General features: G+C 41.7%; 2 protein-coding genes across 3 annotated transcripts; both read left to right on the forward strand.

Annotated features, from left to right (window-relative positions):
* Positions 1-91: 91 nt before the first annotated feature.
* f7l (coagulation factor VII, like) lies at positions 92-7,691 on the forward strand. Of its 2 annotated transcripts, none has more exons than XM_042079736.1 (8): positions 92-208; positions 501-664; positions 2,919-2,943; positions 3,116-3,232; positions 4,895-5,041; positions 5,639-5,730; positions 6,104-6,224; positions 6,837-7,691. In XM_042079736.1, the coding sequence occupies exons 1-8, from the start codon at positions 115-117 to the stop codon at positions 7,382-7,384; spliced, it is 1,308 nt and encodes a 435-aa protein (XP_041935670.1). In that variant the 5' UTR covers positions 92-114; the 3' UTR covers positions 7,385-7,691. The 2 variants fall into 2 exon arrangements, with proteins under 2 accessions (XP_041935670.1, XP_041935671.1); XM_042079737.1 differs by having other exon boundaries at positions 3,119-3,232.
* A 3,191-nt stretch (positions 7,692-10,882) lies between these two features.
* LOC121698029 (coagulation factor VII-like) lies at positions 10,883-18,159 on the forward strand. The gene is made up of 8 exons (XM_042079735.1): positions 10,883-11,054; positions 11,171-11,334; positions 11,540-11,564; positions 11,693-11,806; positions 14,531-14,671; positions 15,926-16,038; positions 17,157-17,280; positions 17,535-18,159. The coding sequence occupies exons 1-8, from the start codon at positions 10,985-10,987 to the stop codon at positions 18,098-18,100; spliced, it is 1,317 nt and encodes a 438-aa protein (XP_041935669.1). The 5' UTR covers positions 10,883-10,984; the 3' UTR covers positions 18,101-18,159.
* Positions 18,160-19,634: the final 1,475 nt, after the last annotated feature.

The following is a 19,634-nucleotide window of genomic DNA, read 5'->3' on the forward strand; positions in this document are numbered from 1 at the left end:
AAACGTTACCCCTATTTTGTGTGTGTGAGCGGACGATAATGTCTGTTTTTTAGCATGATGGGAAAACAGTGATGACCTTTGATCGTGCTCATACAGCCTGGTGGGATTAGCGTAATGGAGTCCAGAGCTTTGAGAGTCGACACAAGTCAGCTGCTGCAGTTGGTTCTTCTGTTCATGTGTGTTCCGGTTTGCCACGGGTTGCCTGGAGGTATAGAACAATATCTGTTGTGGAATGAGGGTGTTTATATGCCGTTGTGGGAGTTGCCAGCCTATTAGAATATTGTCACATACATAGTAGTAGTCAGTTCATATTTTATGCCAGTGTCTACATCTCGACATTATTAATGGTGCGATTGATCATAGATCTGATTGTATGACCATTTATCTGTTTAGCTGCTTCATTCTTTTCTTACCTCTCTGTGTGTCCGTCCACATATCTAACTGTGGTACATTTTGTTTCTTGTTATCTTTTATTTTATCAGTTGTTTCTCTTGTTTCAGTGTTCTCAGACAGATCACATGCCAACCAGGTTCTCCTACAGCGATCACGGCGTGCCAACTATTTGTTTGAGGAGTTAAAAGTGGGCAACCTGGAAAGGGAGTGCCTAGAGGAGAGGTGTTCTTATGAAGAAGCACATGAGATTTTTTCCATCCCAGAACAACTGGTGAGAAAACACATTGAAATCATTTTGATGACATTGAGAAGTTTGCATAAGGAAAATCTTAGAATTTGTTTGCTTTAAATAATGCAATTTTAAGTAATGGACAGTATTCAATGTCCAGTATACTTTTAAGCCCTTTCATGTTGATACTTTTACATTTACAATAATTCTTTTAGGAGATTAATTCATTAATCCCTATATTTTCATTGAAATAGATGCTGTTGTATGGACTGACAACTTTTACTGTCCATATTATTCCAGTGATAGCATCTCTTAGTAGAATTTAATTGCAGCATTTTTAACAAACTGTAAAAGGCTAGGGACAAAGGAGGAACAGATGTGGCCGCAGTGATAGCTGGACGGGTCAGCACTGGCAGGTACTGTCACACTGATGAGAATGATGGAAAATGAATGTTCTAATCTAAAGAATATCTGGGTTCACTGACGGAATCTTTTGATAGAATGTTCAAAACCTCCCTGCTGAAAGGTTACATTTGACAGTGAGGAGTGGGGACTTGCCTGCGACTAATGCCATGGAAGAGTGGGGACTAATGTGACTAATCCATTTCTATGATTTAGACCAAGAAACAGTGTCACTTTAATCTCTGAACAGCAACGAAAAGGATTGACTGAAGAGTGTGTTGGTATTTTTCGGTGCCCCCATTAAAGGGACACCAGGCAAGCCTGATGCTTTTTCTCTACGAAACTCCCCCTCGCTCAGTCTGAAGCTCTTTTCCTTTTCTTTGCATCTTCCGTCAAGGGTTTTCGCTGCTTCTTCGCCGGCTCTGTCATTATACACACGTTCGCTAGCGTTTCGTTAGCCTGCCTCTGTGCTGTGGATGCAGGATGTAAACTGATCCTGCTTCGGTCAGCGGGTACGATACACTGAACTTGCAAGCGGGATATTCTTCCTACAGGCAGTAGGGGCGGACGAGAGAGTCTTCATTCGCCCTGCAATGAGTCATTTAACCATATACCGACTTACGAAGATGAGTAATTAACACGAAAACGTTGCCTGGTGTCCCTTTAAGGGCTTGCGGTTTGTCTGGTTAAGTTGCTGATCGGCTCATAAACGGCCACAGCAATGAAGAGGAATGGCCAAACAATTTGTCGGTATTTATTGGCAGAGAACCCATCATGAGAGTGGAGGGGGATGGGTCTGGGACGCCAAATACCACTGTTGAACCTTCTGGAGGTGTCGTGGGGCCTAATTCAGTAAAACACCCATTGAGGAAGGTGCCTGCTTGATAACCCCAGTGAAATGCTTTTGAAGGTTGCTCTGTTGGTGATGTTTTTGTGTCCACAAAGGTTGATTTGTTGGTGATTTTGTTTTTGAAAATGGTTGATTGTTGGTTGGCCACTGTGTGAAATCCACTAGCACAAGGAATTTAACATGTCCAGTGTATATTTGAAAAATGCTAGAAAAAGCATGTTTGCTACATAGTATGCACCACTTTGGACTCAATATTTCTAAATGGGAGAGATTTGTTAAGGTAAATTTCCTCAAACACCTTAATATGTAAATAATAATTGAAAATGTTTCATTACATCATGTGCTAATCATATTGAGCCTCCAGACATAATAAGGCAGAACTACATGAGTTCATCACTCAGGCACTGATGCCTAGATAACAGGATTCAGGTGAACTCTTTTGTGTACATTTGTTTTCCTTAAGTCACATTTGAGAATTGATCTCAGATCAAAAGTAGCATGGCTTCTACAAAACATTTCTATAAATGAGGCCCCTGGTCACCCAAGAACAGGGATGCCCAAATTCTTCCCAACTCATGTAACCACAAAAATCACTTTGTTACTCACTTGTGTCATGGGCCTCTTGATCTCCCCCCCCCCCCCCCCCCCCCCCCCCCCCCCCACACACACACACACTGTTTAAAATTGTGGTCAGATAATGAACTGCAGCTAACCCTTAAAAAGCTACTGGGACCGACATTCCCAGTGGCTGACATACACCGGGCAAATGTGGGCCCCAATTTGGATACCCCTGCCCTGGGAATATCTGAATAATAGTACTATGGTGGGAAGGACAAGCGGTAAGCAGAGATGTATTCTGTGGAAGGGAAGGTCAAGAGACAAAAAGAGTGGACGAATAGAGTCATAGGTCTCCACAGATTTCACAGAAAGTTTAATGTATGATTATGTACTCATTAGCTATTGAGTTAACAGCTCTCTTAGACCTTTGCTTTCGAGTCAAGTAAGATAATAAATGTCTCTGTATGTTCCCTCCTTATGTTACAGAGTGAGTTCTGGACAAGATATTCAGGTAAGGTGTGTGTGTGTGTGTGTGTGTGTGTGTGTGTGTGTGTGTGTGTGTGTGTGTGTGTGTGTCCAACGCCCATATGGAAAGCTCAGTCTCTATACCATACACGTGGTGGATAACCCTAAAATTGTTCTATCCACGTTATTTTGGTAAATGTGAGTGTTTTCTTTGACAGTAGACTTGGACCAATGTGCAGCAAAGCCATGTCTGAATGGGGCCACCTGTGTTGACCAGGTGAACGCCTACATCTGCATTTGTCCAAGTGGATTTGAAGGGCGAAATTGTGATAAAGGTAATGCATCCTACTAGCCTTGCATAGCCGGATTTTAATTCTATTCACAATTTGAGTCTGGTATCATGGAATTGGATTTGATTGTGGTGCATGTTCTCTTTTCTGTTCATTTTTAAACGTTATTGCACTGTCAATATCTTGTGAAACAGATACAATTGCAAAATCTAAACACGCAGCTTCGCTAGCAGATACATGGTCTGTTGGGCCCCACCGTTGACTTCAATTCAGCGCTGCCTGGAAGGTGCTGGCTAGGGTTAGGGTCATGGTTATGGTAATGGTTAGCGTTAGGTTTAGGGTCATGGTTAGGGTTAGGTTTAGGGTTAGGGTTAGGATTAGACAGGGGCACCACCAAGGGGTGGCCAGGGGGGGCCGCGGCCACCACAACATAAACTCTGTCCGTCCCTTTGGCCGACACAAAATGTGTCCAAATTCACACCCTGTGTTGAAATCAAATCAAATTCACATTCATTGTTGAATTGCTCACGGAGTACTTATCACACATAAATCACACAGATTTCATGTGAAAGAGCAGAACCTGAGCTATCCCATGATATTAGCGGCTAGGTTCGCGAGAAAATTAATGTTGGATATACATGGCATTTAATCATATTTCCATTGTGCACACAGCGCTTCGTCTATCTCCACACCCTTTACTCTCGGTGGTATATCTCACAAACACTTTGGTCAAAACATAGCAAACCATATATCAAATGCTTTCCAAATCAAAGAATCAAAAGTTGGTCATGGCATGCACATGTAAGGGATGCCAGCTAGCTTAGCTGTGCTTGTGGAACGTTGGTAAACCTCACTCCCCAACGCCTCAAGAGTGCTGCTGGCATGCGAGCCAGTAGCCTGGGCTATTGGCTCAATTGTTAGCACGCTCGCCTCCCAATCCGAGGTGCTGCTGTTCGCGGGTTCGAGTCCGGGCGTGTGCAGGGCTGAATCGCGCAGGTTCAACACAACGCAGGTTACACACAGATCAACTGCTTTTGAATAGATATTTCTATCAGCATGCTTAGGTGGCATGGATGTAGACACAAAGTGTTTTCCCTAATGTAAAGTCTGACCTAAGATATATGCAAGCATGATCACATCATACTTTCCCAGATATGGGTAGGCTAGACTGTCTTGAAAACGATATAGCCTAGCATATGAAGAGCTCTTTTCCAAAACTCTATAAATCCATTTTTGTAAACATTAATTTGTTTTGTTATTTAATTGTGTTTTTCAGCTAATATCAATATTTTTATAATATCACAATTGTGTTGTTTTGATTGGGTAACAATTACCCAATTATAGTTCCAAAAACAAAATAATCATTTAAAAAAACGATTTATTAAAATGTTAAAATGGAGGCTATAGCGTTTTGGATGTGATATATTACTCTATTAATATTATATAATCTGACAGCACACAGAGCATTTCTTTTAAAAACGGGTATTGTAACTAGTTTAATGAGAATTTTTGTTGTGTTGTTTGTGTGTGTGTGTGTGTGTGTTTTGTTGTGTTGTTTGTGTGTGTGTTTTGTTATTTGTGTGTGTGTGTGTTTTTTTGTTGTGTGTGTGTGTGTGTGTGTGTGTGTGTGTTGTTTGTGTGTGTGTGTTTTGTTGTGTTGTTTGTGTGTGTGTGTGTGTGTGTGTGTTGTTTGTGTGTGTGTTCAAGCCACAATATTGCCAGCCAGCTATGGCTGTCTCTTTCGTAATGGGGGATGTGAGCACTTCTGCACAGAGACCCACAATGCATCACATATCTGCAGCTGTGCCCGCGGATACAGTCTGGGGCATGACAACGCCAGCTGCACACCCCGAGGTGAGTGTGTGAGTCTGAGAAAGTCAGTGTGCTTTCGTATCTCATACATAACTCCTGGTACAACTGCTGTTGTCTTAAGATGCGCCATTGGCTACAGAGGTGTTTTCTAGAACTTACATTTCATAACCCTTACAGTCACATCACTGATGGCTTAAGTATGTAGCCTCCACCATTTAACTCATCACTTTATGCTGTGCTCTCATAAAACATCATACTGGCTTTTTACTGGCTTATACTCAGTTTATTTTAAGGTTTGAACGTAATACAAAGGCAATAACAGATAACAGATCATTTCATAATCAAAATGTACTGGTGAAAAACAATGAAATTAGAGAAAGGCTGAAGTTCTGCTACACTCAAAACCAGAAATGACATCCTAGAAAGAGAACGTGTGAATTCTCCTCAGGACACATGAAGGATTTTGACCAGTTTGGTTGTTGACAGCTGTTGTTGGTTACTAAAATAGATGACCAAATCCAGACATAATTAGTATCAGAGGTTTGCAAGTTAAACATGTGGAGCATCAAAGTTATGTTTGTTAGAAATGTGAATTATCCTGTTAAATCCTATTCCTTCATAACTTTCTCTGATACTCAGTGAAGTACGCCTGTGGAAGACCGAGGGTGTCGGACTTCAACCCCAGAATTGTCAGAGGCTATGTGTGTCCGCGTGGCCAGTGTCCGTGGCAGGTAGCATATGCCCATCATATCATATCAGAAATAAGCTCAGGAATCCTGTTGCCTATTGTGAACAGCTGTCAGAGTAAAACTGGCAAATGTTGAGACAAGGGTGAAACTGAGAGTTGAACATTCAAGGGTTTGAGCCCCCACTTCACCATGTTCCGTAACAGTTTCATTGATCATGATGATGTGATTATTAGGGGCCGGCTTTGTTTATTGGCGGGTTACCCCCGCCCGTATTTTATGCCTTTGGTGCCTAGTGTAGATGACGTCTGAGTAACTCATCTGAGCAATCAAAATTGGTCTAATGATGTAACCTGTATGTCCGAGTAAAGAATCTACAAAGAGAATGTTTCTCCTTTTTCCTTTTTTTGTACATCAGGCGTTACTAAAACGTGGCGGGACGTACCAGTGTGGAGCCATTATCCTGGGGACTGACTGGATTCTGACCGCTGCTCACTGCGTGTATCGCACAGATCCTGCTCAACTGGAGGTGACTGTGGGTGAGTCTGCTTGATAGCCTACCTCACCACTGTAAACCATTTAGAAACCATTTATAGTACCAGTCAGAAGCTTTAGTATTACTAAATCAGGAGCAGGCAAAGATTGTGTCTCTCTTTGTGTGTGTGTGTGTGTGTGTGTGTGTGTGTGTGTGTGTGTGTGTGTGGTGTGTTTGTGTGCGTGTGTGTGTGTGTGTGTGTGTGTGTGGTGTGTGTGTGTGTGTGTGTGTGTGCGCGCGCGTGTGTGTGTGTGTGTGTGGTGTGTTTGTGTCCATTTGCATAGGGGCAAGGGTCTGCAGTCGTCTGACCGCTCCTCATACTGTTGTATTAGGTCTGTAATAACGTCGGGCTGCTTGTCTGTGGCCCAGATTGGTGTGATGTGTGCAGCACCATCGACATTGATGGATATACATCGGCTTGATAAAGAAAGAGACTTGTTGCAGAAACATGTTAAATGCGGTTAAATGCGTTAAATCCTTTTTTTTCTGCAAATCGTCAAATGCGTCTTTTTGTTATTACCCTTGCAGGCGAACACCATCGTCAAATGTATTTTTGTTATTACCCTTGGAGGTGAACACCATCGTCAAATGTGTGTTTTTGTTACTATCCTTGCAGGCGAACACCATCGTGAAGTTACTGAGGGCTCAGAGCAGGTGCGTAATGTGACGAAAGTCCTTCTGCACGAACGCTACGACCATGCTACCAAAGACAACGACCTGGCCCTGCTTCGGCTCAAGTCCCCGATCACCCTCGGTAATTTCATCATCCCAGTCTGTCTTCCCCCGAGTCATGGTACCTTCAGCCGCACACTGGCAGGTATTCGCATGTCCATCGTCAGCGGATGGGGTCGGTTGGCACAGTCCGGACCACCCTCGCCTATCCTCCAACGATTAGAGGTCCCGAGGGTTCCGAACCAGGAGTGCACGAACCACACAGGCCTCCAGGTGACTCGCAACATGCTGTGCGCTGGCTTTCAGGAGGGCGGGCGTGACTCATGCCAGGGGGACTCTGGTGGGCCTCTGGTGACCCGCTACAAAAGTACCCATTTCCTGCTGGGCATCGTGAGCTGGGGGAAAGGGTGTGCCTCTGCTGATTCTTATGGCATTTACACGAGAGTGGGCAACTACCTGCAGTGGATTGAGAAAAACACCCACATAGCCTGAAACTAGGAGAAGCCGAGGGAGATTACAGCTGCAACCCCGAGACGTGAAGTTTCATACTGTATATATGGCCAACTATCTGTATGAAATGATTGAAATAAAAAAGGAGTATACATGATTTTGTTGCTTGTGAAAATAAAGGAAACATAATTCAGCTCCACAAACATGGCCGGATGTTTATGATGACAGTTAAATTGGAATGGAATGATCTGGAACTGCATTCCAACATCTCTGAATAAAAAAAGTGTGGTCTGTTTTTTAATTATTAATTCCCAATATTGAAACTTTCAATAAAATATGAAAAACAGTATCAAAGTCTCCCTCGTAGTCATCAGTTTGGTTTGAAAATTGCTATACATAAGTTGGATTCCACAGGATCATGTCTACCACTGGGGCATTACATAACAACCTCTGCTAATGCAGCCTAAATACAAGCAACTGGGATTGATTAGGGCTTTCAAGCTAAAATGTTAAAGCACATACAAACTAGTGGGATGCATCTCTCTCAATTAGTGGCTTGCAGATGTACAGCACTGCAGATAGATAACGTCATTTACCTTTGACAAGTGCTAGCAACACACCGCAAATCTGAGGGGTCTTTGAGTAATTATTAACGCCCCCACCTACCTCTAGTGTTCATGGGTCCAGGTTTGATTGCAGTGCGGGATTGTGGACATTAGATGAATGTTTAACATAATGCACAGCAACTAAGGTAGTGCCATCCGACTGGGAGGTCATCAAAGTATAGCTTAGCTACAGCGCACTTAGGTAATCTGGCTTAGTCTCATAATGAAAACAATGAGGAAAAATCCAACCTTGCAGGGAAGCAATTTATTCAGAGACAAAACAATTACCAATAAAGAAAAACATACGTGCCACATTGGTTCCTCTGCAGTTAATACTTTGTAAATCCTTGCCTTTCCATTAAAACAGCTCTTATATATTTTCCTATGACATCCAATGAAGTTGGAGAATACCTAACGAGTCATTTGAGACCCTTCCTTTTTGCAGAATCTCTCCAGATTGTCCAGATTCCTCTGGTTCTCCATGAATTCAGATCAGGAGACCGAGATGGACAAATGAGAAGCTTGACTTTGTCTTCAATAATTTTTGCGTTGATCTGAACATATGATTTGGATTACTGTTGGAGGATTCAATGATTCACTTATATACATGGAATATCGATCACACTGTTGTTGGGTAATTGTTATAATTTGATTTATCTTTATTTTACTGTAACACAGCCCAACTGCTGTTTGATTTACCTAATGCACAGTTTAACAAAACCAAAAAAACAACATTCGAACAAAACAACAAATCAAAACAACAATGAAGAAAATCATTTTGAAAATAAACTTATCTTTATATATATATATAAAACAATCTGACTTACAAGTGATTTCAGTGTGTTTGTTAGCGTGGAATTGTTCAGGTCATGTTACTTGTCATAAAAGAATGGAATAAGTCTTTTATAAAATGTGAGAGCCTTTTTCTTCCTTCATGTTGCTGTCTGCCTGTACGGTGCTGCCTTCTGCAGAGAAACAGGTTGCAAATGTCTCCCTCATGTGGATGTTCTCGTATGCAGCACTGCTGTTCTCTGTTTTCATGAGGATCTGGATAAGATAAAAAATTAGCCTAGAAATCTAGACGTACCCTAGTGGCAGCAAATGTAATTTGCAGATGTTGAAAGCCAGTTAAAAAAGGGAGGGTGAGGGAAATGCAAAGGCCCCTCCCACATCCCGTGAGGGTGGGGGTCACTGGATAAGCAGATATTCAGGTAAGGTGTGTGTGTGTGTGTGTGTGTGTGTGTGTGTGTGTGTGCGTGTGTGTGTGTGTGGTGTGTTTGTGTCCTGTGAGGGTGGGGGTCACTGGATAAGCAGTGCAAGGGCTGATGAAACAGTGCAGGAGTATGCTAAATGTAAACAGGTAAACAGTGCAGTGCAGTCAATGTAAACAGGTAAACAGTGCAGAAGTAAAGAGTAAACAAGTGAACAGGTAAACAAGTAAACAGCTAAAGTGCAAATGCTAGACAGGTGTAGTTTTGTTCAGCAGTGTTACAGCCTCTGGAAAGAAGCTGTACCTGAGCCTTCTGGTGCGGGAGCGCAGGCTCCTGCATCGCCTGCCAGATTTGAGTAGACTGAAAAGACCATGGATTGGGTGGGTGGCATCCTTGACAATGGATTTGGCTTTGTTTGTACAGCGTTTGTGATACAGTATGTGTTGTGTTGAGCCAATAGTCCTTTGGGCAGATTTCACTACTCTTTGTGATCGGCAGAAGTTGCTGTACTATACAGAGATGCAGTTTGTGAGTATGCTCTCAATGGTACAACGGTTTCTTAAGGGTCCGTAGAAAGTGAAGGCACTGAAGCGTTCACCAGACTGGAGGAGTTGAGAAGGAACTGAAGAAGAAACTGAAAGCTAGACACACGTTCCACCTCAGCACCGCTGTGTGTGAGAACATCCAGTTGTCTTCATCAATGTGCAATAAGTAATATCTGTAAGATATGATAAATTGATTAAACCTAGCACTACAAACCCTCCTCAGGAAGGAAGAGGCCAAAAAAACTGAAATGAAAGTAGGTTATTTCAAGAGAGAAAGAGCAGTATGGACCCTTTCAAGAGAGTTCCATTCTCAGCATCATAGTTGGCCCCACAAGACTTCCTTTTCAACATTCCATATGTTATCTTAATGCAGAGGAAGTAGATTGGGGCCCAAATAGAACGTTCAAGCATTGTTTTTGTTTTTATTGTTGAAAGGGTCTATATGACAGCAGTACATGACTTGCACATGTTTGCTGATTGGTGGGTATAGTAAAGGAGTATATCATCAAACAACACTCTGATACTCATGCAGAAAAAAATATAATGATCATGACAATGACGGTCCCCATGAGATTATTCCAATAAATTCGGCCCACTGCCCAATATGAGTTTGACACCCCTGGTATAGACACTACTCTTACATGAGAGCATTTACAAGAATTGTTGGTTTGGTGAAATGGTTACTCAGTCTTTTTCAAAATGAAGCTTTATCTGATTTTTGATAGGAAGAATAGTTTCTCCCCGGAAGACAACTGATATAGTCCAGTTCTGTACAAAAGATTTTGTACAGTTTTGTACAGTTTTTGCACAGTTCTGTACAGTTCAGTACAGTCCTGTACAAAATATCTGACTGTTAGAAATGCTGAATATAGCTATCTCTGTCAACCAACAATTTGTTTTTATACGCCTTAGTTTGCCTTTAAGTTAGGGTGGATTAAAATGGTGTAGAATAGTGCAATATACTATTGCAAAATTATATAAAAGTTTATTTTTTGCGACTTAATAACAGGCTACATATTCAACAAAAAATGTAATTCTTTCTCACTTTCTCCAGAAACAAAGTATTTCTGTTCCATCTGTTCAGTATGGAATATTGTGATTGGTTGTTGAATTATTTGCCTAACCTATTGATTCTAGCTCCAGCATTACACTGTAGAGATTGCTGGGTCTGAAAAGAGACTTTGAACACACCACGATATACAAACAGGAAAACACAAAGAACAGAGGGAAGAAGACAGGAACAAACTTTACCTTAAATCTCTCACTCAATGTCTTATCAGCATGTTGCATCTGGAAGCATTCTATCTTACATCATTGTTAATAACGCTTTGTAATTGCTACCCAGTTTCAGGTAAAAAAAACAAAAACATTTTATTTATCACTTGATAGTTCTGTACTGTGTAGACTTATTAACCTACGTGTACATGTGTCGTCTCTGTATGCCGGTTGTCGTATGACCACTAACAGTGTTCTTGGTGCGCGATGAGGCCCATGGGGTGCTGCAGCGTACTCGAAGGGCCAACTCGGGCTGGTTTGAGGAGATGAAGCGGGGCAACTTGGAGAGGGAATGTTTAGAGGAGCTGTGCTCCTATGAGGAGGCGCGGGAAGTGTTCGAGCGCACAGAAACTACGGTGAGAATTTTTAAAACATCTTGGTCTGTTTTTTATTTATTTCATATCATTCTCTTCTGCTTTGAGCTGAGCCATTACAATCAGTGTGACTATAGTGTGAAAAATATGAAACGTGATAATTCTATTGCTTTCATGCCTTTGCTTAAATTGCGAGAATAACAGCATTGTGTTTGTGTACATATTTGTACGGAATTTTCTTCTTTAGAATGAATTTTGGAGTAAATATAATGGTGAGCCCCTTTTCTGTATTTTCTGTATTCTAATAATAATGATCTAAATTAGAGCAGTTTCAGATAAAACATACCATCTCATTGCAACAACAATCTTACGAGTGTATGTTGCTTTTCATGCCTGTCAGTTGTAGATCACTGTCAAACCAACCACTGTGCCAACAATGGGATCTGTGAAAGCCGTTCAGACTCCTACACGTGCTTCTGCCCACCTGGATTCAGTGGGAGGACCTGTGAGCAAGGTTTGAGCACCAAAGCACCCAAAGTGTCTCGTCAAATAATATCTCAAGACCTATCTCTCAAGAGCTCAGTTTCTCAAGACCTATCGTCTCTTTCAAGAGTCCTTCCCTGCCAAATATCCCAGAGGTCCCCACGTACTATAGAACATACTGTATTCTTTCACACAAACTTACTTCACAGACGTACGTCAAAGACCACTTGGAGATGCAAACCAAAGATTCTAGAGCGGAGCGCTTAGTTAAAGGGCCACCAGGCAACGTTTTCATGTTAATTAATCATCTTTGTAAGTCGGTATATGGTTAAATGACTCATTACAGGGCGAATGAAGGCTCTCTCGCCCGCCCCTACTGCCTGTAAGAAGAATATCCCACTTGCAAGTTCAGTGTATCGTACCCGCCGACCGAAGCAGGATCAGTTTACATCCTGCATACAGCACAGAAGCAGGCTAACGAAACTCTAGCGATTGTTGCAAACGTGTGTATAATGGCAGAGCCAGTGAAGAAGCAGCGAAAACCCTTGACAGAAGATGCAAAGAAAAGGAAAAAATCTTCAGACCGAGCGAGGGGGAGTTTCGTAGAGAAAAAGCATCAAGCTTGCCTGGTGTCCCTTTAACTTCGAAACAGGAATTTTACTTTGGATAGACAATAGCAATACATCATAGGAGTGATTAACGTCAACAAATCTAGACTGGAGTAATTCAACATTTGACACCTCCGGTATGTTTAGTGTTCTAAAAACATCAAATTGTCCGCTATAGTTACCAAATTCATAGCCAAGGAGCCAGAAGTGAACATACATGGATGGCTATAAAAGTTGTGCTTTCATTATACAACTACACACGACAAAATACTTTTATAACTCTTGAGCCAGCTCCTTACTATGTGATCTCAATGATGATGCAGCGTTTGTTTGCACCTCCAACAGCATGGTGTACCTGGTAACCGCCTGGTTACCGCTCAAAAATGCCGTCAAACGCCCACAAATGCCCGTATGTTTGTGTGAAGGAATTGGAATGTATTCACCTTATTCCGCCACGCCCATTTTAGAAATGTATTTTCTTCCACCTTGTGCTCAGTCGGCTAGTTCCGGCTAGTTAGCTTCATTGGGATAACACGGCAGAAGAGGATGGAGAGGCTAACTTGGCTAGTTAGCTTCATTGGGATAACACGGCAGAAGAGGATGGAGAGGCTAACTAGGCTAGTTAGCTTCATTGGGATAACACGGCAGAAGAGGATGGAGAGGCTAACTAGGCTAGTTAGCTTCATTGGGATAACACGGCAGAAGAGGATGGAGAGGCTAGTTAGCGTCATTGGGATAACACGGCAGAAGAGGATGGAGAGGCTAACTTGGGAGGAAACGAAAAATGGCATCATGGAGGTCAGATGGCAAGATTGTACTTCGCCACCCAAGGCTATTCACCCCTACTGGCCATTCTCAGCACAGTATGTCAATACATAATTATAATAATATGTTCTTATAAAGTGCTTTCTTTATTTTTACCCAAATTCCAATGTATTATTTGGTTATTTACTGGGTAACATCTGACATAAGAGTGACATGACATTGTCATGAACACAAGAATCCTAACCCTAACCTAATCCTAATCCTAATTTGTTATGACAAAAAACGAATAACAGAAGCGTTATGTCATAAACGTTTATGACTTGTTCATGACACGTTCATGACAGTGTCATGTCACTCTTATGTCGATACTGTCAAGTAAAGTGTAACCATTTACGGTCTTAAATGCTAAACTTCCTAGCTCATCAATCTTATCTTATCTTATGTTTGGTAACCATGGTAACTATGTTAAGAAAGTCATCACAGAACAGCCGCTCCTAAATCAGGGTTCTCCTAACTTCAGATAGGAAAGGTATATTACAGAAATGTCTTAAGTCACCAAATTCCTAAACAAACGTTCCTAACGTGAGAATGACCCATGACAAATGATGCCAGTAATCTCGATAGAACTCTGCTATCTCAATGCATCGCAATGGATGTACTGCTTAACGGGAAGTTAGGACACAACGCGGGCAAAGATGGCGCCCCCCGTGTTTGTGCGTGGAATAAGGTGAATATACTAAAATATTTTTCCAAATTACCCTACATCAGGTATAGGCTGAAAAATTAAACCTATTGAAAACTGACGTCAGGGATGCATACCCTGTTTTAGCTAGAACAGAATTGCACAACTTGAGTCCAACAGGCCACTTAAGCACATATGACCTTGAGAAACCCAAGGCCTATATGCTACACCAAGCTGGGTCACAGGAACAGGAAAGCCAGGTAATATTTTAGGTACGTATGCAGACATTTGCAGTTGCGTATCCTGTCTGCTTAAAGGTGTGGTCACTGGTCAGTGATGTGCACAATGTAGTGTTTATTAAGTGTTTATGTTTATATTTAAATCTCTTAGCAGGCGCTTTTTGTCCTAAACAACATACATTATATTTGAATCAAGTGTTTTGTTTTTGTTTGGGGGACAGGCTGCCCCCACTTTGTTTGTTTCCAGTTTTCAGAGCCTGGGCTGCCCACAGAGACCAGGTTTTTTACAGTGTACTCACAGGAGGGGCAGTTAGCGGATCGTGAGGAGATATTTGCTGAATGTGACAAAAAAAATGGGCTTGAAATCGCGTACGATTGCTAACTGCACCTTTAATGTTGAACTGTCTTCAATGCTATTGATGTCTAACACAGCTGTCATGATGTCATGATCTTCCTGACAGATAACAAAGCCATCCTTGAGTCGTGTCTGTATGACAATGGCGGCTGTGAGCATTTCTGTGAGGAGAAGGAAAGCGGGCGCTACTGCACGTGTGCTGACGGCTACTTCTTAGGACCTAATGGAAAAGAATGTTTCACTCAGGGTGAGGCAATCCCATACATGCTAAGCAGTTGTTAAAATAATGGATAAAATAATGCATATAATTACCAAATCCATGACTGAGAATATGGTGATATGAACAGGGGAGTCTGAGGAATAGTTAAAGCCCAGTCAGTGATGGCCAGACATGCAGTGGTAGAATGGTGGTGTGCTCCAGCAAGTTGCTTGGTAACATGCTCGACGATTGGATTCACATTTATTTGAACCGTATTATAACCCAAATAGTCAGTAGGCCTTTATCATTTCACTTGTTAGATGGGCAACAAGTGTTGAAATATATATAACTACAGTTTTCTCATGACGATGGGGCCTTGAGTGAAGAGACTGCTGATCACAGGGGCAGACATCACAGGGGGGGAAGGGGGTGAGGACAAAACTATATATTTTTTAGTCAATATTATAGTCAAATTATAGATACATTGTTGATATTGTATCATATATGTCTGAGCAAATGTGTGTCTGTGGGGCCGGGCGCTGTGTGTGTGTGTGGGTGGGTGGGTGTGTGTTTCTCTGAGTGAGTATGTGTGTGTGTGTGTGTGTGTGTGTGTGTGTCTGTATGTGTGTCTGTGTGTGTCTGTTTCTCTGAGTATGTGTGTGTGTGTGTGTCTGTTTCTCTGAGTGTGTATGGGTGTGTGTGTGTGTGTGTGTGTGTGTGTGTGTGTGTGTGTGTGAAGGGGTGTCTTTATGATCACAGACAGACACATAGTAGGCAGGCCCTCATTAGTCATTCTTCATCCTGGTGCGAACATTTACTGTGTTAGCTTGCCAGCTGTTCATCAGGTGACAAACTTGCTTATGATTGGCCAATGCATGTGTGGAGGACGTTCTCAAGGGTGCCCCACACAACAGGCTGAAAAAGAGGGCTGGTTAAAGGGCTAGTAAGATGACATTAGATTCTCGTGCATAGCTGGTTAGCATATTAGATTACCAATGTTTCAGAAAGTTAAACAAACATCATCTATCAAGTGAATGATTGATCAGAAGTATAATCTCCACCTCCCCCTGCTCCATAAACTTGCTCCATGAACATGTTTACGTTGACTAATGTCAGGGCACATTTTTTGTTTTACTTTTTAAAGAAGGCAGAAAAGGCTGCTTCTTCAGTTAACAACCTGTTCTCCTTTCCTTCACATAGTTACAAGTTCGGTCCAGAACTCTAAGAAACTAAGCCTGTGTTTCCTTATTTTTCTTTTCAAATTCTCATTAAAGTTCAGTAGTTTTCTCCCACTCTCTCTAGAGCAAATCCCCTGCGGAAAGGCCCCACTGGACCCCACTGTGAAGGGAGTGTTGGATCCTCGGGCTCGTATTGTGGGAGGGTCAATATGCCCTAAAGGTCATTGCCCTTGGCAGGTAAACAAAATGTAAATGTATTATTTCAATGTATTCATGTTTGTCAGCCAGGCCTTGATTGCCTTATTACATCAGGGGATTTCAGACTGCATGCAGATAAAGCAGCAACCAGTTATGCTTAAGGAGAGATAACACCGTGTAGCCTATGTGTCAGGTGTCAGGGGTGCTAAACATGAATTTCCACCTGAGTGAACAAAAAATATTCTATTCTGTTCTATTCTGTAGATTCTAAAACGGATAGTTCCGTTCCGCCCCTATCAATGCCCCTTAGCTGTTCTAAAATCAGTGGAACCTACAGGCCCCCCGGGGCTTATTGTTCTATTCTATTCTATTCTATTCTATTCTATTCTATTCTATAGATTCATTCTATTCCATTTTTGATGTAAGTTTGTTGGAACATACACGGCTGGTAATGTGACAGTCGAACGCGACAGTGGAATTCTGTTAATCGTTTTATTACACACACTACTAGCGATGCGACCGGCTGTGTTTTCTGTATTATAGGCTACTCTGAACACTGGCTACTGTGATCGATTCAGCAAAGACACTGACCAGACAGCTGTTTTCTATTATGACGTTGTGGGAAAAAATTTAAGACTTTAAATTTCATGTGTTGAACATTACATTTCCTAATATAAACAACATATAAAAATGCTGATGGTTTACATACAGTATAATACGTTTGGGAAGAACTGTATTCTTCTTCAGTATTTGAGTCTCTCACTGCTACAAAATACATTTCTCTACATCCAACTTTAATATCACATCCCAGAGAACTTTGGATTTGCTGCTGGAACTTTGTTGCTGGTAACATGTCCCCGGTTGTGATTCTCATTTCCGATTATAATTAAAGATGGTACCTTTTTTCACTCCTGCCTTTGTTGCCTGGCTGTTAGAATTTTTTACCACAATGTATGAAATATCGCCTCGAGAAATAGAAAGGGGTCGATTAGAGCGATGTGACAGTTATGGTTGCACCTTTATTCCCCTTTGCTGTGTGCGTTGCACCATTCACTTGGATTCACATTTTATTTAATTTTGCCCGTCGCTTGCAATAAATCGCCGCTGCATTGCCAGCCCTGTGTGTAGGCCTTAATATATTATATTATAACCCCAAGGTTCTGCTGGTGTATAACAAGAAGGGTTTCTGTGGAGGAATCATATATAAGCCCATGTGGATCTTGACTGCTGCACACTGTTTGGAGGACATAAAACAACTCAAATACCTGGAAATAATTGCAGGTAAAATGTGAGGGAGTTGTAATGATCCTCTGTGTGCATTTCCTCGACACCATATTAATTGCAGTTCTAACATTGTCATTTTCCTGTGTAATGTTAGTTTACTGAGTTTCTAAGTTATTAATTAAAATCATATGACAATGGATCTATGAAATAGGATTAGTCAATAGGATACAGGCATGTCTGAACCTGATGTTAAGAATATAATTTAAAAGCTTTGTTGTCCACGTGTTTCTCTGTGTGTGTGCATGTGACAGGCGAGCATGATCGAGACGTGGAGGAAGGCACGGAACAGACCATCATGGTGAAGCAAATGATTTCACATCCTAATTACGTGTCCAACACGGCCGACAACGACATCGCTCTCTTGCGTCTCCAACATCCAGTTGAGCTTACACCTTATGCTGTGCCTGTTTGCTTGCCAACACGTGCCCTTGCTGAACGCGAGCTTTGGGCAGTGCACTTCCACACGGTTAGCGGATGGGGACGTCGCAGTGAGGGTGGACCAACGTCCAGTATCCTTAGACGACTGAAGGTACCGCGTATTGGAACGCAGGACTGTCAAAGGGACAGCAATGTGTCACTAACCTTGAATATGTTCTGTGCTGGTTACATCGAGGGCAAAGAGGACTCGTGTAAGGGGGATAGCGGAGGTCCACTAGTAACTCATTATCGGAACACAACGTTTCTGTTGGGAATTGTGAGTTGGGGAAAGGGGTGTGCCCGACCCGGAAATTATGGGATATACACTCGTGTGTCGAACTATCTAGAGTGGGTGCAGGAGCATACCTCTGATTCAGGACTTAACATCACAGTGACATAATCAGAATATTTATATTGGTCTTACTCAACTCCAGAACACAATAAATCATTTAGACTGTACTTTCAATTGCTTTTTGTATTTAATGTGTGACATTGAGTGAATTATTTGACAAACTTGCGAAGTATATTTGATTCAGATACAAAATAAATAAAGGCAATTTCCTCCCCACCTCAGACCTGAGCTGCTGTGTTGCATTTTGTTTCTATTTACAATTCTATTTACATTTATAAATATATTTTCAGTATCAAAACTCAATGCCTCATGCCCAAGCATAAGCATTCCAATATAGAATGTTCCTGACCAAATGACACTTGGCACAGCAAAATATGTGGAATGTTACCGTCATTCCATGTGAAATCAACCGGTGCCTCCAACTCAACCCCTTCACATTTTCTTTATTCACTGATATTCTTCTTCTCAAAGTAAGGTCTGTGAAGTTATAGTTTTGATTATTTCTGTTTGAATGTTACTAATCAGAGAATTAGTTTTGCTATGTAAACAGTTCCCATACTTTACAGCAGTGGTTCTTATATTCTTGTATCCATATTGTTCCTTCGAAAGTGGATGCTCTGTTTATGCAAATTCAAATCTCTACCTGTGCAGTGATGAGCTTGAAGATAGGCTACTGTGTGGGCTTACCAGTGATAGGACACTTTGCAGCCTTCTTTTGCCACAGGAGTGTCATTGGATGAGTGTTAGTTATCCTTTGGAAAATAATAAATCAGATTGTCAAAGGCTCCCATTGATTTTAATGCCTTGCTGTTGACATAGCCTAGCTATTAGAGAAGACCTTTTCTGCCTCTGCCACCAATGCCCATCTCACAACATTTTCCAAAGTGAAACAAATTTTGTCTGGTTGGAGAGGGAGTCATGAGACTTGCCCAGTGTTTTTGGGGGGTCACTAGAGAGAAAGTTTAAGAACAACTGCTTTCACAGTGTGATTTATGTGTCAGACACCTGACATCGGTGGCCACACCAGTCAAATGACGATTTGGCGATATGCAAATTGGTTTGGGTCTAAGGATGGTGTGACCAGATAGTTTAAATAGTCAGGGTTTAGGCATCCTTCGAGGTTGACGAGAGATGGCATTGGTCATCTCATCTTACGTGGACCACACATACCGATTCATCCAGAGCAGATAGCTACTGACGCAGGGGGTGCACCCATGCAGAACAGCGGAACACTTCCAAACCACTTTATTCCCTCTTATCTCTAAACACACAATCAGTCACACACAGATATACTCAGGGACAGTACAGGGACAGAATGAAATAAAAACAGTCATCTCGCATGTGGAAGAACATGTAACAGAAACGTCAGGACATAAACTACTTAAACGTTTTATAAACTATACATTTCTGATTCCAGTACTCAGGAGTACTCAGTTTTATAAACTATACATTTCTGATTCCAGTACTCAGGAGTATACATCAATTCATACTCCACATTTCATAAAAGATGGGGCAGTATACCTCCAGAAAGTGAGTTTGTCTACCCTAGAGTAACAACCGAGACACGTGTATTGCAGTTTGG

The sequence above is a fragment of the Alosa sapidissima genome, chromosome 23 (genome assembly GCF_018492685.1).
Source record: "Alosa sapidissima isolate fAloSap1 chromosome 23, fAloSap1.pri, whole genome shotgun sequence".
Classification (NCBI taxonomy): Eukaryota; Metazoa; Chordata; class Actinopteri; order Clupeiformes; family Clupeidae; genus Alosa; species Alosa sapidissima.